The 23,589-nt window shown below is 44.1% G+C and overlaps 1 protein-coding gene across 1 annotated transcript in view; it reads right to left on the reverse strand.

Annotated features, from left to right (window-relative positions):
• SORCS3 (sortilin related VPS10 domain containing receptor 3) overlaps positions 1 to 22,717 on the reverse strand; it is a 516,588-nt gene extending 493,871 nt beyond the window's left edge. The window contains exons 1-2 of the mRNA XM_084841986.1: positions 22,601 to 22,717; positions 5,167 to 5,234 (exon numbers count right to left, since the gene is read on the reverse strand). Of these exons, the coding sequence (XP_084698112.1) occupies positions 5,167 to 5,234; positions 22,601 to 22,645 (113 nt within the window). The 5' untranslated portion in view covers positions 22,646 to 22,717. The remainder of the gene's footprint in view (positions 1 to 5,166; positions 5,235 to 22,600) is intronic.
• Between the last annotated feature and the right edge of the window lie 872 nt (positions 22,718 to 23,589).

A 23,589-nucleotide genomic window follows, 5' to 3' on the forward strand; every position in this document is an offset into this window, starting at 1 on the left:
ATCCTGACTAAGCATCTAGCACACTGAAGAACTTTGCCTTGGAGAGCTTGTATGTGATATCATCCAGTTTAGGAAGTTGATAATGTTCCCTCATGATCACTTGGTTGAGATCTCTAGGATCCAAGCATATTCTAAGTTGTTCTGTGTTTTTCTTTTCTGTTGCTACCATTGAGCTTACCCATGGTGTAGGAACTTGCACTTTCCTGATCACTCCTATTTGTTCCATGTGCTTCAGCTCTCTTTCTATTCTGCTCCTAAGTGCTATTGGTACTTTCCTGGGAGCATGAATAACTGGGGTGGAGTCAGGCTTTATCTGGCATGTTCCTAGCAAGGAACCTAGTCCTGTAAATACATCTTCAAAAGACTCCCTTTTTTTTTTTTTGCTTGTTTAAATGTTCCTGTTCTGGTGTGATCGGCTTCACAATTTTGATTAATGCCAATTTCTGAAAAGCTGCAAATCCTAATACTGGTTGTGCAGGAGCATTAATTATGTAGAAATCAAGGTTGTGCACGTTGCCTTGGTGTTCACATTCTAGTGTACATTTCCCTATCATTTTCAATGGATGTCCCCCATAACCAGTCACTGCAGGAATTCCTTTTGTTTCCAGCTTTTCCTCTTTTGCATACATTTTCAAAAATATTTGAGATTGTATGCAATTTCCTTGTGCCCCAGTGTCCATTTTAAACAACCAATTCTTTCTCAAGCTGTCCACTTTTATATTTATATAAGCTTCATCTGCTTCTTTATCTCTGGAAGAAACTGTTGTTAGGAAAAGCTGCTCTTTGCAATTTGGTGTTATTGCATTGTGCTCACTTCCTTCTATCAGATTTACCTTCCATTGTTTGGGGTCTTTTGCTTTACAAGCTTTTGCAAAATGATTTTTCTTTTTGCAATAACTGCATGTTTTACCTAGGGGAGTATGAAACACTTACCTTGTTCCACTGGGGCCATCCGCATTGGGCGGGGAGGCGCTCCGCCCCCCCCGGAATCCTCCCCAGCCGGGTCCGCTTCGCGGTGACTGCGGGGAGCTGCTGGATGGGGCTGCCCACAGCCAGACCTCCGTCCACTGCTGGGCTGCGGCCGCCAATGGCAGCCGCCACAGCAGCCACCATTTGCGTCCCTGCTGTAGCCATGATAGGCTACATATATATTTATGTAGCCTATCACAGCAAAAGACAGGGACACAAATGCAGCAAAAGCACAAATATATATGTAGCCTATCACAGCTACCGCAGGGATGCAAATGGTGGCCGCTATGCCATTTGTGTCCCTGAGTTAGCCATGATAGGCTACATAGATACTTATGTAGCCTATCACAGCTTGGCAGGGACGCAAATGGCGACCGGCATAGCGGCCGCCATTTGCAACCGCAGCCCGGCAGTGGCCAGAAGACCACCCGGAGCCACTGCCATTGGAGCTGCCGCCGCTGGAGGCCCCGCCGGAGCTGCCAGGTAGGCTCCATCCCAGGGGGATACTGTGGGGTGGCGGGGGGATTGCCCTGTTCCACCATGGACTCCAGATCTTTAGAATCCGGCGTCACCAGAGTCCATGGCGGAATTCTCCAAAATCCCTAGTTTTACCCCATGCAGGACATGCTGTTGCTCTGAGGTGGCTTTCCCCACACCTCTGACATACTCCTATCTTGCTTTCTTGTGCACTGTTTCTATACAGCTTTTTTGCATTTTGTTATGTTGCTTGTTTGCTGAATGCACCCTTTTTGCAAACTGTGTGTACTTTCCCTGGTTTGTTTTACAAGATTTGCATCTGTGCGCTTTCATTTCATGAGCTTTTTGCAGATTTTTACTGCAATTTCTCCACAGAGCCGCCGGCCGGGGCTGCCCACAGCAACATCCAGCTGCTGCTGGGCTGAGCAGGGACGCAAATGGCGGCCGCCGTAGCCACTGCCATTTGCGTCCCTTTTTTTCAGTGATAGGCTATGTAAATATTTACGTAGCCTATCATGGCGAAAAAATGGGAACCCTTTTTTTTCCCCGTGATAGGCTATGTAAATATTTACATAACCTATCATGGGAAAAATCATGAAGTGAATGGCGGCTGCAGACACGGCCACCATTTGCAAATCATCGTGAATGGCACCAGGTAGGTGCTCCATTTCGTGCGCCTTTTGCGGGGTGGTGGGGCAGGGAGGCTTCATTCCGCCACAGATTTCAGAGGGCCGAATGCACTGGCATTTGGCCTCACTGAGATCTGTGGCAGAATTCTCCGCCATCCCTAGACTGAGAGAAGGACCTCCCCAGAAGATCTCAGGACATGGGCAGGTTCATAACGGAGGATACGGTCTTTCAGATAACCTGGACCATAGCCATCCAGGTTTAAGCTGTCCAACTTTGGGAAAACAATATATTGATTGCAGTTTTTGTACTTCTGCAGAATTCAGAATATTTGAGTAACGCCGTGGATAACAGAGTAGGAGCTTGGGTGGGCAATATGTGAGTGCCGTGGAAGTGTGACACAAATTAAGAGCAATGAAGAGGGAAAGCAGACAGAGTGCTAAATATCAATTCACAAACTGGACTAACAAGAAACCAGTAGACCTGCAACAAAATGGTGCAACGTGAAGTATAATTTTAGATTCTAGATACTCAGCTAATACAGCTATACTTCTCAAATGTTACCAGAGAGATAGTTGCATGAAAGATGTCACAGCAATTGGGCTCTCCATATACATAGCTGCTGATTCCCAGGAATAATTTCTGGCTCTTCCGTAGCTGCTAAATTATCTACTTCAGCATCCTTAACTATGAATACAAGTGGTGGATACATCCATGGCAATCCAATTTATACAAGATATTCTCTGCATGAATGCTTTGCCAGAGAAGTATCACATGAACTGTCCTACTGCTCTCCCTTCACCTCCAGTTACAAACTGCTCTTCAGTTCCTGCTTAACATCAAAATTGGAATGTTCTCTGGTTTAGACTCCAGTTTCATTGACATTACCATCCCGCTGGGCTTTAAAACCTACTAAAGGCTGGCTTCTGCAAAAAGAAAAATCTACCTAATTTGAGTCTTGACCAAGACCAAATTGCTCATATCCAAAGTTTCCAGGAATCACCATTCAAAGATTCCATTTGTCAGGAACCTCGACTACATAGAAAATGCCTGGGTAACTTTAGAAACATAGAGGTTAATTGTAGCATTGTTTTAGCAAACCTTTTAAGTGTCACATACAAAAAAGAAAGGATCTCATTTCAAATGCAATATTTTCTATTTCTCTGTTTGAGAGGCTCCAAGTGTAACATTGCTGTCACTTTTTTTTTTTTTACCCAGCTCAGCACTGTAACCATCTCTCAGCATTAGTAGAGGAATTCTGTTGGCTTGTTAAATTATTTATGCAGAGCCAGATTGTGCAGTAATTATGCCTATACTATAATCACTGTGTCATTTGCACTTGTTAGGTACAAGGAAAAAAGTTTTTTTCCCAGGCTTAAATACCCTGAAAAGTACGCAGTAAGTGGAAATGACTGCGCTCACTCCTATTAGTCTCTGGGTTATTTATACCTCTGCGGATTAGCATGGTACAATGCAATTAGGCTTTAGAGGTACCATGCAAATCGAAAAGTTTCAAGAGCTCTTAGGAACAATTAACCCCTAATGCATTAACATGTTCTGTCTGAGAAGCTGTTTTATCCCTGGTTGTGTTCCAGAAACAGTTTCTGAAAGTGGCTTTCCAACAAGCAGTTTAGAGAGAGATGTGAAGAAAAGGTAGGTCCTACTGTTCAATATGAAGTGAAAGCATGAGCCAAGAGACAACTTAACCCATTCAGTCATTTATTCATTCTCATCTGGTAAGCATCCAGGGATGCCTTTAGGAGGGAACCTATTCCTTCACCATCACAGCTAATTAACATTTCTAATCCTGTCTTACTGATTTCCCCAAACATTTAAAAAGAAGCTAGCAGATACACCATAATAGCAGTAGCTACTGCAGGGCCTCATAGAACAAGGGTGGACAAACTGCAGCCTGCAGACAGGCATGGGTGAAAATTTTGTTGGATTCGATATTTTATAAGAACTTACCAAATTCACACATTTCTTCACAAATGGAACTGAAAGAACTCAAGATTTAAACACTGAATGTGGGAGAAATTGCAACTGACAGATCCATTCAGTCAGGCCCAGGGCTTCGAGGGCTTAGACCTTAAAAGTCTGGGTTTGAATCCCTGTGTATTCAATTATGTTTGTGGTGCCAAATTAGGGTTGAAAACAACAACGGGAAGGCATTCCAATCCGAAAAGAAAAGCACACGACTGAATCACAAAAGTGCCTGTTGGGTAAGCACACAATAAACTGACACTTTTGTGACTGAGGGTACAATCCTATGCATGTTTAGACAGAAAGAAGTCCAACAATTACCAGCATTCCCCAGTTGTAGGACTTCTTTTCTGTCTAAACATGCATAGGATTGCTCCCTCAGTCACTTCTTTTTCTCACTGGATTAGGGTTGCCACCTCTTTTTTCTAACAGACTCCTCATCTTTAACAGCTGAGGCAGGCAGGTACAACATCATTGTGCAATATCATTTTGGTTCGTTTTTTGTAAGAATTTACCAAAATTTGCGATTTTCTTCATATATAGAAAGAACATGAGATGTAAAAAAAAATGAATGTAAAAGAAAGTGAAACTGAAAAATTAATCCATCCCTGCCCATGGGCCATGCCAGAATAAGGGATGCTTTCATCCAGCCCTCAAGCCCACATCATCCCTGATACTGAATTTATCCTTGGAGCTGATGGTATTTCTTGTGCATTTATGGTCCACCATCAAATTATTATACTCCGATGTTACCCTCAGGCTGAAAAGTTTACCAACCCCTGTGTTAGAAGGACATACCAAACTTTATAGGCTTATTTGTGAAACAGTTCTTTTGATTGAAAGAGGCAACCCAAAAGTGAGTTGGGTTTCACCGAATTTTCTCCTGTGCAAAAAGGGGACAGAAGAACCCTCAGATCCCATTGCACTTCCTCTGCAACAAAAACTCCCCTGATCATGAGCATCATACAAATGTGCAAGGAGGTAATGTCTTCTTGGAGAAGATCACAGGTTTTCCTCGCTTTTCTAACTTCCCCTCACATCCCCGTTTGTGTTTCATGCAGCAAACAGCAAACATTTGCCCAATAGATATGTTGTAGATAATCTGCTTACCTCCAGAGCGAGCTTTCAGTAACGCTTCCCAAGTTGAAGTCATGTAGCTTTGTAAGAATGAGAATCACCTAAGAGAAAAAGAGAGAGTGGGAGGGAAAGAAAATTAAGAATCTTCCTTCAGTTTTCTGAATATATATATATATATATATATATATATATATATCACATCTGGGATCACCCAGAGGAGACCTTAGTACATATACATTAAAGTTAGGGTACTATAGGATCAAGCAAAAAGCAAGGAGAAGGCTAAGGAGAGAGAATCATTAGCTTAATGTGTCCTCAAGTAACAAGTAACATTTTATTTCCGATTTGAAACATTCTGGGGAATAAAGTAAATGCCACTAGAATTAGCTTTTCAGTTCCCTCTATCTACATCTGGGTTTATTTCACTAACAGTGCAAGCCTATTCCTGTTTACTGAAGAGTAAATCCTGCTGTGTTCAGTTGGGCTTACTCCCAGGAAAAGGTGACTAGGATTGCAGCCTAAACAGCAGAGTCAAAATCCACTCTAGTGATCAGGGTGTTGGACACAGAGAACCACTCAGTTTTTTTTCTGAACCTGGAAAGGCTCCAGTCCTGCTATCTATGCAATACAAACATGTTGTTCAGAATCCTATATCCAGTGTATGGGATCACTCTTAAGGAAGCTGCTCTGAGACACTTTTTGGCTGAAGAGGGGAGTAAACAATACTTTAAATAAATAAGGAAGGAAGGACTGTTGATAACTCTTTCTCTTCCATCTTTTACTATCTTCTGCTTTTTCTAAGTCCTACCCAATGATCTCCCCCTTCCACATCTCCTCCAAAGCCAAAAGCCATACTATGCAGCTGCGTCACTCAACCCTTCCCTCTCCCTTTCTTTCTCTTCCTAGAAAGACCTATAGTTAACCATTTAATTGCTATTTGTTATATCTTCTCAATAAACCCTCTTTTTAGAAAAGCTCTGACTTCGTAGCCTCCTGGTGGGTACCTTATGAAGGCACTCCACTTCACAGACTTAACAATCCTGCTGACACACACTTGGCTCTCTGTGTTTCGATTAAAAGGGTCCTAGCTTGGATTAATTTTACTCAACTGACAGCAGGTTGGCCTCTATCTAAGTAAAGCCAGGGTTGCACTGGGAAACAGTTTCCCTAGCACACATTTGAGTTAAATCCCCCCACCTGTCACCTGTTTTTGAAAGGGCTTATTCCTTGAACACAGAGAAGTAGTCTGCAGGTGTGCTTACAGACATGTATCCCAAGCCCATGCAGTAACAGAGAGCAACACAGAAGTGCTGCATTTCATTCAGGGCAGGCATAAAAGCAGTTGCTGAGAGAGTCGAGTCTCAGCATGGGTCAGCCTTCAAGTCACTGCTATGCAGTAGACAGTAGGCCTTGGAATGCCAAGATGCAAATGCATGTCAACCTATTATCTAATTCAACTCTCTAGCCCAGGGGTGGGTACCTTTTGGCCCTAAAACTCCCATTAGCCATAGCCGAATGCTGTTCGTTCTGTTTGTAATTCATGTTAACTATACCACAATTGTGTATGAGAAACTTAATAAAACATTTATCTTTTAAAAAAACTTCACCAAATTTATCAGGGGGGGGAGGAAAAATCCTCCAACCGTTTCTCAGAGGTGGGGTTCACCATTAGCAGTGGCAGTAGCCTAGCTTCACTCTTGTTCCCCAACAGTTTTGTGTGCACGCGCTGCAACCTCAAGTAGCAACAGCAGCAACTGTATTGGCAGCCTGGCCACCATTTTGCTTCCTCCATACCTAACATCACTCTGGGCATTGGGGGTGGGGGAAGGCAGCCACCACTAAAAAAAATTGGTTGAGAAAATCCAGAGAAAATTCTGTGACGTGGCCTTCGATTTCTAGGGGGATAAGAAAAATCTCAGAACGCCTCAGAAAAATATCTTCTGAGTTATTTTGGTTCAGCACTAGTTATCATTCTCCAGTGTTCAGCTCTTTCTCCATACTCTCCCAGTTATTAAATTTCTGGTGGGTGATTGTGGATACATCTTGTCTCTAATGCTAATACTTATGATACTCCTCCTTCCCCACCAGCTCTGTAGTGGTATGGGGGTGGGCAGTGTTATGTCCCCCCTTCATGGATCACTGCCTTGTTGCGGCGAAGGGGCTTGCATAACTCAGTGAAGCCATAAGCTATGCCATGCAGGGCCACCCAAGACGGACAGGTCATGGCAGAGAGTTCTGACAAAATGTGGTCCACTGGAGAAGGAAATGGCAACCCACTCCAGTATTCTTGCCAAGAAAACCCCATGGAACGTAACACAAGGCTAAAAGAGATGATGCTGGAAGATGAGCCCCTCAGGTCGGAAGGTGTCCAATATACTACTGGGGAAGAGCAGAGGGTATTTCCAAGTAGCGCCAGAAAGAGTGAAGCGGCTGGGCCAAAGCCGAAAGGACACTCAGCTGTGGATGTGTCTGGTGGTGAAAAGAAAATCCGATGCTGTAAACAACAATTTTGTTTAGGAACCTGGAATGTCAGATCAATGAATCAAGGTAAGTTGGAGGTGGTCAAACATGAGATGGCAGGATTGAACATCGACATCTTGGGAATCAGTGAACTCAAATGGACAGGCATGGGCGAATTTAATTCAGGTGACCATCATATCTACTATTCTGGGCAAGAATCCCTTAGAAGAAATGGAGTAGCACTCATAGTCAACAAAAGGGTGGGAAAAGCAGTACTGGGGTACAATCTTAAAAACAATAGAATGATCTCAGTACGAATCCAAGGCAAACCATTCAACATCACAGTAATTCAAGTCTATGCCCCAACCACTGAGGCCGAAGAAGCTGACGTTGATAGGTTCTATGAAGACCTACGACACCTTCTAGAACTAACACCAAAAAAAGATGTCCTCTTCATCATAGGGGATTGGAATGCTAAAGTAGGAAGTCAAGAAATCACCGGGATAACAGGCAAGCATGGCCTTGGTGTACAAAATGAAGCAGGACAAAGGCTAATAGAGTTTTGCCAAGAGAACACGCTGATCATAGCAAACACTCTTCTCCAACAGCACAAGAGATGACTCTACACATGGACATCACCAGATGGTCAATATCGAAATCAGATTGATTATGTCCTCTGCAGCCAAAGATGGAGAAGCTCCATACAGTCAGTCAAAACAAGACCTGGAGCTGACTGTGGCTCAGATCATGAGCTTCTTGTTGCAAAATTTCGGCTTAAATTGAAGAATGTAGGGAAAATCACTAAACCATTCAGGTATGACCTAAATCATATCCCTTATGAATACACAGTGGAGGTGAGGAATAGATTTCAGGGATTAGACCTGATAGACAGAGTGCCTGAGGAACTATGGGCAGAGGTCCGTAACATTGTTCAGGAGGCAGCAACGAAATCCATCCCAAAGAAAAAGAAATGCAAGAAAGCAAAGTGGCTGTCTGATGAGGCTTTACAAGTAGCTGAGGAAAGAAGGGAAGCGAAAAGCAAGGGAGAAAGGGGAAGATATATCCAACTGAATGCAGATTTCCAGACAATAGCAAGGAGAGACAAGAAGTCCTTCTTAAATGAACAATGCAAAGAAATCGAGGAAAACAACAGAATGGGAAAGACTAGAGATCTCTTCAAGAAAATCGGAGATCTCAAGGGAACGTTTTGTGCAAAGACAGGCATGATCAAGGACAAAGAAGGCAGGGACCTAACAGAAGCAGATGAGATTAAGAAGAGGTGGAAAGAATACACAGAAGAACTATACAGGAAAGATCTGAATGTCCCTGATAGCCATGATAGTGCAGTCACTGAACTTGAGCGGGACATCCTAGAAAGTGAAGTCAAGTGGGCCTTAGGAAGCATTACTAACAACAAAGCCAGCAGAGATGACAGTATTCCAGCTGAGCTATTTAAAATCCTAAAAAATGATGCTGTTAAAGTGCTGCATTCCATATGCCAACAAATTTGGAACACTCAACAATGGCCGCAAGACTGGAAAAGGTCAGTTTACATTCCAATTCCAAAGAAGGGCAACGCCAAACAGTGTTCAAACTACCACACAATTGCGCTCATTTCACATGCCAGCAAGGTGATGCTCAAAATCCTACCAGCTAGGCTTCAGCAGTATGCGAACCGAGAACTACCAGAAGTACAAGCTGGGTTTCGAAGAGGCAGAGGAACTAGAGATCAAATCGCCAACATTCGCTGAATCATGGAGAAAGCACAAGAATTCCCGAAAAACATCTATTTCTGCTTCATTGACTACGCTAAAGCCTTTGTGTGGATCACAACAAACTGTGGCAAATTCTTAAAGTGATGGGAGTACCAGACCACCTTACCTGTTTCCTGAGAAACCTGTACGAGGGTCAAGAAGCAACAGTAAGAACCAGACATGGAACAACCGATTGGTTCAAAATTGGGAAAGGAGTACGACAAGGCTGCATATTGTCACCCTGCTTATTTAACTTATATGCAGAATACATCATGAGAAATACCGGGTTGGATGAATCACAGGTTGGAATTAAGATTGCTGGGAGAATTATCAACAACCTCCGATATGCAGACGATACCACCCTAATGGCAGAAAGCGAAGAGGATCTCAAGAGCCTCTTGTTGAGGGTGAAAGAGGAGAGTGCAAAAGCTGGTTTGAAACTCAACATTAAAAAAACTAAGATCATGGCATCTGGCCCCATCACTTCCTGGCATATAGAAGGGGAAGAAATGGAAGCAGTGACAGATTTTACTTTCTTGGGCTCCAAGATCACCGCAGACGGTGACTGTAGCCATGAAATTAAAAGACGCTTGCTCCTTGGGAGGAAAGCTATGGCCAACCTAGACAGCATAGTATGAAGCAGAGACATCACCTTGCCGACAAAGGTCTGTCTAATCAAAGCTATGGTTTTCCCAGTAGTAATGTATGGCTGTGAGAGCTGGACTATAAGGAAGGCTGAGTGCTGAAGAATTGATGCTTTCGAACTGTGGTGCTGGAGAAGACTCTTACGAGTCCCCTGGACTGCAAGGAGGTCAAATCAGTCCATACTAAAGGAAATCAACCCTGAGTGCTCATTTGAAGACAGATACTGAAGCTGAAGCTCAAATAGTTTGGCCACCTAATGCGAAGAGAAAACTCTCTGGAAAAGACCCTGATGCTGGGAAAGACTGAAGGCAAAAGGAGAAGGGGACGGCAGAGGATGAGATGGCTAGATAGCATCACCGATGCAATGAATATGAACTTGAGCACACTCCGGGAGAGAGCGCAGGACAGGAAGGCCTGGCGTGCTATGGTCCATGGGGTCACGAAGAGTCGGACACGACTGAACGACTGAACAACAACAACAAGTGTTATGTCCAGCTCTGGGGAAGAGGTGGAGCTAGTGCTGTGCCAAAATCTGTCCTCCAATTTCCTGAAAGTTTCTTTCCCTGTGAAAAAGGCGTATGTTTCCCTGCTTCATTCTCAGGAAGCTTTAGAATTTGTTTTCTTCACAGTGTCTTTGAGCTAACCCTGTCAAGGGCACTGTGTTTATTTTTTATTTCTATTATACTTCTCTCTATCACTTTGCAGCCTTCCCAACTGTCCATACTTTCTGCTCTGAAAATAACCTGTGAGGAAAGAATTACCTCATGATGTTTTCCTCTGGGCTTTAATTGTATTGTGGGAAGCTGGGGAGGTTGCTGGACAGATGATAGTACAATAAATGACAGGACACACACACACATACACCTTGGCCACTTCATAAATAAGGTAAGCACAAGAATTCCACACCACACCACTGGGAACTTCACCGAGATTGTCTTCTCCTTTCTTCTTCTCATTTTTTTAAAGCAATGTCTTTGCTATCAAATTGAATAAGAATGGCTGAAAAAATGTAGAAGACTTCTTTTTGCCACCTAGCTGAGACATGCCAACCAGCACACCAACCTTTTAGATGTTACACTACCTACGTAAAAGCTATCCAAAACATTTCTGTATGATGGAGCACCATTTTCTGCATGGTGTCACCCTATTAGAATTTGAACTTCATTTCCCACACAATTGGGACATCTAGAAAAGGTCTGAACTGGCCTTTGCTGTTACATCTTGTATCACCTGAAAAGTTTACAAGTGTGACGTTGTCAAGCTTATGCAACTTCCCTCATTATGTGTTCAAAATCAATTACATTGCTATGGTGTAAACCTAAAGTAATGACCCAGCATTTTGCAGAGTTATTGTAGGTAAACACACGGTATTAAAGAATAATTCTACTCCACTGCTTTTCAGTGACTAGAAACTCTGATGAAAGAGAGAGATTATAGACTATCCCTTTGGACCTCAACCTCACACAGAGTTCTGTCAAGTAGTAAGATCTGCCTGAGGCCAAAACTTGTATTATGTAGCTGATGCACTGCACATGTACAAGCTGAGCAGGCAATCCCAAACTGCAATCCTAAACAAAGGAAGTTCTTCTAGCATCAATCCAGTTCAACAATCCAGTTTGTTTTCTAACTTTTTCTGATTCAGTAGTGGTAAAATTAGGAGGGTGGTGCATCTGAAAACCTCAGAAGTACAGAATCCAAGAGACAAACCTTTGTGATCAAAGTGGAGAAAATCCCTTCCGACATGACCCTCTTTTGTGATACTACCCAACAGCGAACTATATTCAACAGAAGCAGCTTCTTTGCATCTGTCCCTCTTGCTGGATAGGGATGATCCAAAGAAATGTATACACATTTAATTACCACTGACATTGCTGAGATCAGTATAGACCTTTAAATAAGTCTAGAAAAGTTACCACTCCCAATGATTTATGTATTTATTTACTGTTCTGCCCATAGACTATGTTAGTTATTTGCGGCGTAAAAGAAAGAAAAGCCAACATCTTGGAGAGAATTCTTACTCATGAGAGGTGACCACACTAGTGACTGTTTGGAAACCTGAACCAGTATGTAGGCAGCTGAGTACTGAAGTCCCCTGGACTTCAAATTCAGTAAGAATTGCAGCACAATCCTATGCATGTCTACTCAGAAGTAAGTCCTATTGATTTCAATGGGACTTACTCCAAATAATTCAATCTTGCGTGTCTCTCTTCGGATTGTGCCCACTGAGCCATAGGACATTATTTATTTTATTTCCTTTTTTATCTCATTCTTTGTTCAAGGAGCTTGGGGTAGTATAATCATGGTACAGGGTCCACCACACATTTTATCCTCCTAACTAACAACTGTTCAAGGTAGTGAAGGTGAGAGACAGCAACTGGCCAAAGATCACTCCATGATCGTCATGGCTGAGTGGAGATCACACACCAACACATCAGCCATGATGCAGTACTAGTTCCATGCAGGGAGCCTTCAGTTTTCACCTTTGCTGCTTGAAGGGCACAGGATCACAGCTACAAGTTAGTCCTGATGTAGCCGCCACCAAGCAGCAGGTCCATTAGTCTGGCCTGTGAGAAACTCTCCCCCTCTCCCCACCCCTGAAAATGGTAACTCCTACATAATATACATTATGCTTGTTGTTAAATGAAAGCTTTTTCTATTTGTGAGAGATAATTAAGATGAATTTCATTTCCTAGTGGATGATGATGAATTACAGCAGAGTTATTTTCTGCCACTTTGGATTTATCTTAATATCTGTCAGACAGCACCACCTACTCAAAGAGCATCCTCAAAAAAAGAAATAGGCCATTTGTTGTCCTATACTCTGGCAAATCATGCTGACAATTAAAGAAGCTGACAGTAGCCAGAGAGAGGTCGCAGTAGCCAGTGCCCGCCTCCCCACATCTGAGAGCATGTGGGATGTAGCCCACATGGCTGATGCAGCTTATATGCATGTGGAAATATTTGAAAATGATGACTCATGCAATTCATGGTGTTTAAACACAAATGGTTTCCCAACATTACGTGCTGCCATATTTTTAGCGTGGGGGGGGGGGGGAGGCACCAGCCGTCAGTGTACAAAATATTGTAATTTTATATTTTCATGGACACTATGGGTCTGGAGAAATGAATTTCTTTCTCTGTCTTTCCAGACTCCTAAACTACTAAACTTGCTACTAAATAAGCTTTTGGTTAGAATGAAAGGCTGTGATCCTAAACTCTCACTTGTGGAAGTAAGGGCCAAACTACACATTACGCTAACTGCATAGTGAGTAGGTGAGCTTCTCTTACTTTTTACTCTTGGATCGGGACCATGGCACTCTGGGAGGGGTGAACCTTGCCCCCCCATTTCCTCTCAAAATCCCAACCCCCAAATGGGGGAGTTAAAAAGAGAAAAAGTCTCCATTAGAGTCAATGTAGGCTTAAAAACAACTTTTTAACCCCCACCATCATGGCAGGTGGGAGTGGAATTTCAGGACAAAAAATCAGTCAGGAAAGGTTTAACACTCCACCCACCCCCCACCCCCCAAGACCATGATCCTAATATGAATCAGGGCCAGATATGCTTTCATGACAGTAAGGCAAGCCTCAGCTACATGCTATGCAATTAGTGTAACATGTAGTTTGGCTCTTAGTACCTTTGAAATCCAGGATGTGATTCTGAAAATAGTATTTCATTCCTGTTATTATGTTCATGTACTCCCTGTCCTTAAGTACCTCTGCTATATCCTAGAGGAACAGGTTTTTGTCAGAACCCAAAGATCCTGCCCCTCAGGTTTATGACACCCTTTATCAAGTCCTGCCTTCCTCCTTCTCCCTTCACTGTTCCCATGTTTGTGTGAGGATATAAGGTCCTCAGGGCAGGAAGGAACTATGGAACTAGAATGGCCATGTGCCCTAATTTATAGAGGACAGTCCTCTATTTGAAGGACTGTCAAAGGACATTTCTGAATTTGAAGCGCCGTCCAGTCCAAGTGTGGCTTAAAGATCAAGAAGCAGAAAAAGGGAGAGCAGCGGGCCTTGAATTTAATTACTAACTTATATTAGTCGTTATTTCTAAATTTGCATCTATACATGACATTCAACACTTGCAAGTGATGCATTTCCTCTTTTTTTGGTGATGCATAAGTGGCCACTGTATATGTAACTACTTTGTTCACTACAGCATCTGTGCATGCATTGATGATCACTAAAAGCAAGTGATGGCAATGACGATTGCATGACACCTTGGAGAGTCACTGCCAGTCAAAGTAAACAATACTGGGTTATATGGACAAATATTCTGATCTGGTATAAGTTGTATCCTAAGCATTTATTAAACTGCCCTCCATCCACAGGATCCCAGTACAATGTATACATCATTACAAACACCAAATACAATATAAAAATCAAACAATTACACATTAAACTCAAATTAAACAATAAGCAGCAAGCCAAACAAGAACACAACAGTCAATTCAGTTTTATAATAATTTAAATTTAAAATGTTAAAATTAAAAAGTACTTGCCTGGGGGGGGGGGATTAACTTGGTGCCAAGAAGAAAATGAAGGCAGCACCAATTATATCTTCATTGGAAGGGCATTCTAAAGTAGGAATATAAGTTCCTATGTTCACTGTCTTTAATTTGACTTTCAATTGAGTAAGCACCTTCCCCAAGCATTAGTGGCAATCATACAAAAAGCAACCAAAAATGTCTACATTGCATCAATGAGTTCTGAACTCCTACATTTTCCAGTGTCTGACTCAACTGCAATTGCTTATTAAACTTGGATATAAAACTGTCCCAGTGCATATCTCACTGCTCATGATGATCCAGTTGTGAAGAGAAGCAAAAACAATTCTTTTGAATTACAGTACAAGCTCTCCCTTCCTGCTTCAGACATGATACATCAATATATAATTATTCTTAAGAATAACAATAAATATCAATCAATAATATTAAGCTAGCCACTTACACATCACCAAAAAAGAAATGCATCCCCCCAAAAGAGGACACACAGATCTGCACAAAATGTGCATGTGCTAATTTATGTACATAGATACAAATTTAGAAATAATTGCTATAATTTAAATATAAATACAATTGTTGTTGTTGTTGTTCAGTCATTCAGTCATGTCCGACTCTTCGTGACCCCATGGACCATAGCACGCCAGGCCTTCCTGTCCTGCGCTCTCTCCCGGAGTGTGCTCAAGTTCATATTCATTGCATCGGTGATGCTATCTAGCCATCTCATCCTCTGCCGTCCCCTTCTCCTTTTGCCTTCAGTCTTTCCCAGCATCAGGGTCTTTTCCAGAGAGTTTTCTCTTCGCATTAGGTGGCCAAAATATTTGAGCTTCAGCTTCAGTATCTGTCCTTCCAATGAGCACTCAGGGTTGCTTTCCTTTAGGATGGACTGATTTGACCTCCTTGCAGTCCAGGGGACTCGTAAGAGTCTTCTCCAGCACCACAGTTCAAAAGCATCAATTCTTCGGCGCTCAGCCTTCCTTGTAGTCCAGCTCTCACAGCCATACATTACTACTGGGAAAACCATAGCTTTGATTAGACAGACCTTTGTCGGCAAGGTGATGTCTCTGCTTCTTACTATGCTGTCTAGGTTGGCCATAGCTTTCCTCCCAAGGAGCAAGCGTCTTTTAATTTCATGGCTACAGTCACCGTCTGCGGTGATCTTGGAGCCCAAGAAAGTAAAATCTGTCACTGCTTCCATTTCTTCCCCTTCTATATGCCAGGAAGTGATGGGGCCAGATGCCATGATCTTAGTTTTTTTAATGTTGAGTTTCAAACCAGCTTTTGCACTCTCCTCTTTCACCCTCAACAAGAGGCTCTTGAGATCCTCTTCGCTTTCTGCCATTAGGGTGGTATCGTCTGCATATCGGAGGTTGTTGATAATTCTCCCAGCAATCTTAATTCCAACCTGTGATTCATCCAACCCGGCATTTCTCATGATGTACTCTGCATATAAGTTAAATAAGCAGGGTGACAATATGCAGCCTTGTCGTACTCCTTTCCCAATTTTGAACCACTCAGTTGTTCCATGTCTGGTTCTTACTGTTGCTTCTTGACCCTCATACAGCTTTCTCAGGAGACAGGTAAGGTGGTCTGGTACTCCCATCACTTTAAGAATTTGCCACAGTTTGTTGTGATCCACACAATCAAAGGCTTTAGCGTAGTCAATGAAGCAGAAATAGACGTTTTTCGGGAATTCTCGTGCTTTCTCCATGATGCAGCGAATGTTGGCGATTTGATTTCTAGTTCCTCTGCCTCTTCGAAACCCAGCTTGTACTTCCGGTAGTTCTCGGTTCGCATACTGCTGAAGCCTAGCTGGTAGGATTTTGAGCATCACCTTGCTGGCATGTGAAATGAGCAGAATTGTGCGGTAGTCTGAACACTGTTTGGCATTGCCCTTCTTTGGAATTGGAATGTAAACTGACCTTTTCCAGTCTTGCGGCCATTGTTGAGTGTTCCAAATTTGTTGGCATATGGAATGCAGCACTTCAACAGCATCATCTTTTAGGATTTTAAATAGCTCAGCTGGAATACTGTCATCTCCGCTAGAAGCCATAAGCTATGCCGTGCAGGGCCACCCAAGACGGACAGGTCATGGCAGAGAGTTCTGACAAAATGTGGTCCACTGGAGAAGGAAATAGCAACCCACTCCAGTATTCTCGCCAAGAAAACCCCATGGAACGTATCACAAGGCTAAAAGATAAATACAATAGGGCTCATCAAAATGGTGAAGGCTGTGACCAGATGACCAGCTCTCCATAGCAGCAGCAATACAGAGAGATCTTCTTTGAAAGCCCTGAATGATACTGTTCATTGTTCAGAAGAAACTCAGAATGGTTTATTTAGCTAAATCTTCAAAGGCCTCCATGACTATATACTTTTCTATCCTGAGTCAGGATAGTGAGTTGACTCTCCAGTCTAGCTGCACATTTTCATGGCCTTCACTTGTAAACTTCAAGCAGGCTATCAGCTGCAAAGTAAGGAGTTAAAGTGATGGAGACCAGCTGCTTTTTAAGACTATGCAAATGTCTTCAGTCTATCATGGCTGTTTATCATATTCCACTGTCATCTCAAGGGCTCAAATGCCTTGTTTCCATTAACAGATTTTAGGGCGCAATCCAATGGCCACTGGATTTTAGGGTGCAATCCTATGGCAATAGGATTTTTTGGTTTCTGGGAACCAAGGCTGGAGCCAGCGCTCCAAGCTTGGTTCCTAGAAATTCGACTCCTCACCCCCTTCCCTGCCACCTCGTAGGAGGCGCGGTTCATCCCAGACTTCACAATTGGAAGAGCAGCATGGAGCAGCTGAAAAGGAGGTGTTCCTGGGTGTGGGGAGGGGAGGGGATAATGAAAGTACTGGTACGACATCTCCTATGTGCTGTCTGGCCTCCCCGCTCCCCCGCTCCAAGGTGCCCTGGTTAGATAGCTGAAATCGTCCATCTAGCCACAAAGCAGGGCAGCTGGAGCACAAAGGAGGATATTTCCCCTGCACTCTGCCTGCCCTGCATTGGATAGTCAGTCACCTCTGAGTTTGGGGGCGGACGACTATCCCCATAGGATTGCATCCTCCATCTATTAACTATTATCTGTAGTCTGAAGTCAGTGCATCTAAAATATAATGATCAGCTCTTGCCTTTCCATTGTAAAAGCACTAGCAGTTTGGGACTGTTGAAGGGTGCTTCCAGTCCAGACAGAAGGCTCCTCTCACTACCAGACAAAAGGCATTGTGGAGTTATTGCTCCTTAACGGATTTTCTATGGTAAGAAAAAAGATGGAACAAGAAGTGGGAAAACACAAGAGGGTTAGAGAAGGAAGACAATGACATCTGGACCCAATGTAAAATTCTGAGAAATAGGCAGGACAGTTGCACAATAAAAGCCTCATGTTGAGGCACTCTTGATTACATTTCATACTGATTTGTGGTACCTCAGAGTAACCCAGACACAAACTTTACCTGCCCTCATTTGTGTCAGATTGTTGTATCCAAAGAGAATTGGAGGCTGAAAAGGTCTACCTCCCCCCAACCCCTAACACACTTCTTCCCTTTTTTCCTTGCCATGTTTTCTGCTCAGTCTTGGAACCTGTGATGCATGTTGTAGCCTTAAGAAAAACAAAACAACAACAAAAGGAGATAAATTTTCCCAAGGCTTTGAGGGTGGTATCTCAGCAAAGGGAACAACTGGAAGATATGATCCAGTGTTGGTTGTTGAATCAATAAAAATAAATTATGGTGGCTTTTTTGCTGCAGCATCCTATAATCCATGATGGAGGACTCTTAAATCATATCACCACCAGCTAGTGGAGATCATATTTATTTTTAACTGACTTACATAGAGATAAAACGCAGGCTTCTGTTATTTTAAGCAAGCGAGATGTCTTCCCTAGTGGGAATGCCTGTTTACTTGCAGCAGGGCCATCTAGCTGTGCTGGCAAAGATACAACAGGGAACAATTGGAGCCTGGCAGAGGAAACAGTTAGATAACATAATAGGTCTTTTTCAGATACTAACTTCAGTGGTTTGGGTTACTTCGCAAGCTGTTTTCTTCCTAGGGATGTCAGAGAATTCCGCCATGGATCTCGGTGAGGCCAAATGCCAGTGCATTCAGCCCCCCGAAATCCGTGGCGGAACGAAGCCCCCCACCCCACGAAATGGGCCTGGAACGGAGCACCTACCTGCTACCGTCCGCGCTGACTTGCGAATGGCGGCCACATCTACGGCCGCCATTCGCTTCATCCATGTAGCTGTGATAGGCTACGTAAATACTTATGTAGTCTATCATGGCTAATGCAGGGACGCCATTTGCATCCCTGCAGAAGCCGTGATAGGCGACGTAAGTATATACATAGCCTATCACGGCAAAAGTAAGGGAACGCAAATGGCGGCGGCTACGGCGGCCACCATTCGCGTTCCCTTTTTTTCCCGCCGTTTTAGCCTACATAAATATTTATGTAGGCTATTACAGAAAAAAAAAGGAACACAAATGGCGTAGTGGCCGCCATTTGCGTTCCTTTTTTTGTTTTTGCCGTAATAGCCTACGTAAATATTTACGTAGGCTAAAACAGCGGGAAAAAAGGGAACGCAAATGGCGGCCGCCGTAGCCGCCAATTGCATTCGCTGTTTTGTTTTTGTTTTTTCCCTGATAGGCTACGTAAATATTTACGTAGCCTATCATGGCAAAATACAGGGATGCAAATGGCGTCAGCTACAGCAGCCACCATTTGTGTCCCTGCAGGCTGCCCAGCGGCTGGATGTCTGGCTGCGGGCAGCCCTGGCCAGCGGCTCCGCGGAATCTCCACAGAGCAGAGCCAGCTGGAGAGAATTTTGGGGGGAGGGACAGAGCACCTCCCCTACCGCCAATGTTACTCTTCAAAAAGGTAAGTGACTTTTGTACATCCCTATTTCTTCCTTGCCATGGTTTGTTCATAATAGCTTGGGATTTTACCCAAACGTCCCCTGTGTTTCGCTGTGAGCTTTAAAAGGCTGACTAATATGCTATGCATCTCTTCAAAGATTATCTCACCCTGACTTATGTCTGATAAGTATAAATAATATCAAGCTTTTCTGCAGAGCCTCTTCAATGGGAAGAGGAGAGATATTTTGTGATCTAAATCCTCAGCTGGCTCTCTGAGCAAGCAAGGTAGTAATTGTGACTGATACCTGAGGCCATTTCAGAGTTTGTTAATCGGAACCAACCATTCATATTTACGGAGGCAGGAAAAACCACACTGTTTTTAGCCACATGGCCCTTAACGCCCTATAGGATGTCTGCAGGCAACCATTTTTCCACGCATCGGCCACAAAAGCATATGCCACAAGAAACCTGTTAAGAATCTAAGGCCACATGTAGGGATGTACAAATCCCTTACCTGGCTCCGCACAGGGGCATCCTTGACGGGGGGGAGGCGCTCCGTTCCTCCCCCCGGAATCCTGCCCGGCTGGCTCCGCTCCGAAGCCAGGGAGCCACTGGCCGGCTCCGGCTGCCCGCAGCCGGACATCCGGCCACTGGGCAGCCCTGCAGGGATGCAAATGGCGGCTGTCGTAGCCGCTGCCATTTGTGTCCCTGTATTGAGCCCCGATAGGCTACGTAAATATTTACATAGCCTATCACGGCAGGGGGAAAAACCCCAGCATATGCAAATGGCAGCGGCTACCGCCATTTGCGTACGCTGGGGCTTTTCCCCCCCTGCCGTAATAGGCTATGTAAATACTTACGTAGCCGATCACAGCAGGGGGGGAAAAAACCCAGCATATGCAAATGGCGGTAGCCACCATTTGCATACACTGGAGTTCCCCCCCCCCCCACCGTGATAGGCTACGTAAATACTTACGTAGCCTATCACGGCCTCTGCAGGGATGCAAATGGCGTCTCTGCGTTAGCCGTGATAGGCTTCGTAAGTATTTATGTAGCCTATTACGGCTATGAAGATGAGGAAGCGAATGGCGGCTGCAGGATGGCCGCCATTCACAAAGCAGCGTGGACGGGAGCAGGTAAGTGCTCTGTTTTGCATGCCTTTCGTGGGGTGAGGGCAGCGGGGACTTTGTCCCGTGCGCCTTTCGTGGGGGGGGCGGGGGCTTCATTCCGCGATGGATTTCGGGGGGCCGAATGCCAGTGCATTTTGCCTCACCGAGATTCGTCACAGAATTCTCTGACATCCCTAGCCACACAACAGTGTTTGTCTTGATGCCACAATTGGCTAGTTGCAGCATGTTCCAAATCAAGCTCAAATAGCTATGCTTCTGGAATGGGTCATAACAACAGCTTATGCCATCAAGGATACTGTGACCATCCATGATTTATTTTCTGCTCCCAACATGAAAACACAGCATTGCCGATAAATGTCACAAACAGAAAGCAGATTTATAACAACAAAAACGTAGCTGGATTTGTAAGCTGATGTGCAATTGATCAACTCTTTTGTGGCTGCAAAAAAGGCAAATACTATTTGGGGCTGCATTAATAGAAGCATAGCTTCCAAATCCCGGGAAGTACTAGTTCCCCTCAACTCAGCACTGGTTAGGCCTCATCTGGAGTACTGTGTCCAGTTCTGGGCACCGTACTTTAAGAAGGATGCAGACAACCTGGAAAGGGTTCAGAGGAGGGCAACGAAGATGATAAAGGGACTGGGAACAAAGTCTTATGAAGAGAGACTGAAAGAACTGGGCATGTTTAGCCTTGAGAAGAGAAGACTGAGGGGAGAGATGATAGCACTCTTCAAGTACTTGAAAGGTTGTCACAGAGAGGAAGGCCAGGGTAGGGATGTACGAAAGGGACTTACCTTGTCCTGCAGCTTTTTTCGCGGTGGGGGGGAGGCGCTTCGCTTATCCCCCCGAAGTTCAGGTGAGGGGGGGGAGGTGTCCCGCCTCGCCCGGCTGAAATTCAGGCCGGGGGGGAGGCGCCCCGCCTCGGCCGGCCAAAATTCAGGCCAGGGAGAAGTGCCCCGTCTCCCCGGCCGCGAAAGTAAAAAAAAAAAAATGTCATAGGCTACGTAACGATTAACATAGCCTATCACGGCTAGATTTCCAAAGTCAGCCATGATAGGCTACGTAAATCGTCACGTAGCCTATCACGGGTGACTTTGAAAAAAAAAAAAGTGCATATGCAAATGGCTATTTGCGTTGCCCTTATTTTCGCTGTAGTCTACGTAAATCTTTACGTAGACTAGACGTGCCGAAATAAGGAATGCAAATGTCGGCGGCCATGGGCCGCCGCCATTTGCGTACGCGCTTTTTTTTTCTTTTCAAAGTCACCCGTGATAGGCTACGTGACGATTTACGTAGCCTATCATGGCTGACTTTGGAACTCTAGCTGTGATAGGCTACGTAAATCGTCATGTAGCCTATCACGGGTGTGTGTGTTGGTTTTTTTTACTTTTTTATTTTGTAATGGTGGCAGTGGCAGCTGGTTGGGAGACCGGCCGCCGCCCCTGCCCCCACCGAAACGCCGCCGAAACGCCACCGGGACCCACCACCGAGAGGGACATTCGCTGAAGGTAAGTCCCATCCTGGGGGGGGGGGCGGGGGGCCGGCGGAGAATTTCCCCAACACTTTCAGGGGGCCGAATGCCTCAGCGCTCGGCCTCCTGAAGTTTCGTGGAGAAATTCTCCGCCATCCCTAGGCCAGGGTCTCTTCTCGATCGTCCCAGAATGCAGGACACGGAATAATGGGCTCAAGTTACAGGAAGCCAGATTCCAGCTGAACATCAGGAAAAACTTCCTGACTGTTAGAGCAATACAACAATGGAACCAAGTACCTAGGGAGGTAGTGGGCTCTCCCACACTGGAGGCATTCAAGATGAGGCTGGACAGCCATCTGTTGGGGATGCTCTGACTTGGATTCCTGCAGTGAGCAGGGGGTTGGGCTCGATGGTCTTGTAGGTAGGGATGTCAGAGAATTGCGCCACGGACTGAAATGGGATTGAATTCCCTTCAGTCCCTGCCATAGAATCCTCTGTGGAACAGCACCACGAGGTCCTGCGGAGCCAGCAGTCATGCGGGTTTTTTTCGTCATCCACAAAGAATTGTGAAATTTTCGTAAATAAAAACTCAGTGTAGTATATTCCAATGATAAATACATAAGATTTTTAAAAAATGAATTGTGCTCACCACCTTGTTTGTGGGTGTTCTTTTTAAATTGAAATCCTCTGTCTCCATTTACTTTCAGCCAAAACACTTCCTCCTCCTCCTCGGGGCTTCCCAAAAGTAAATCTCCGTTTACTTTCAGCCAAAACACTTCCTCTTCCTAGGGGCTTCCCAAAAGAAGGCTGTCTTAGGTGTGCCTGAGCGGTAAACTCTTTGTTTAAAGCAACGCTGTTTTAAAGAAAGAAAAAACCTTTTAAAATGACCATGCTGGTCCTGGAGTGGCATGGTCATTTTAAAAAAGTTTTTTCTTTCTTTAAAATAGCGTTGCTTTAAACAAAGAGTTTACCGCTCAGGCACACCTAAGACAGCCTTCTTTTGGGAAGCCCCTAGAAAGAGGAAGTGTTTTGGCTGAAAGTAAACGGAGATGGAGGATTTCAATTTTAAAAAAAAGTAAATATTTACGAAAAATCACGATTCTTATGGAAGTTATGCAGACTCACAGAGATAGCTGGGCACCAGAATTACGGTTGTTGGTACAGATTTATCTTCGTAATTTTCGGAGCAGAAAAAAAAGAGGAGAATTCTGGGGGCTTGTTAACGGCGGAACGGAGCACTGGCTGCAAACTGCGGAAGTCAAGCAGCACTGAAGGTACACATTTCGTGCATCCCTACTTGTAGGCCCCTTCTATTTATTTATTTATTTATTTATTTCTATACCGCCCAATAGCCAAAGCTCTCTGGGCGGTTCACAAAAATTAAAACCAAACAACACACAATAAAACAATTTAAAATATATAGAACATTAAAACCACAGTATAACAATACAACCACAATAAAACCTAGCAGCAGTGCAGGAGTTTAAAATACAGATTTAAAACAGCAAAGGTAAAAATTTAGAAAGCTAAAATGCTAAAATGCCTGGGAAAATAAAAAGGTCTTCACCTGGCGCCGAAAGGAATACAATGTAGATGCCAGGCAAACCTCACTAGGGAGCTCATTCCAGAGCCGGGGTGCCA

This window comes from Heloderma suspectum, chromosome 3 (genome assembly GCF_057233095.1).
Source record: "Heloderma suspectum isolate Gila_16-S chromosome 3, 16-S_ref, whole genome shotgun sequence".
NCBI lineage: Eukaryota > Metazoa > Chordata > Lepidosauria > Squamata > Helodermatidae > Heloderma > Heloderma suspectum.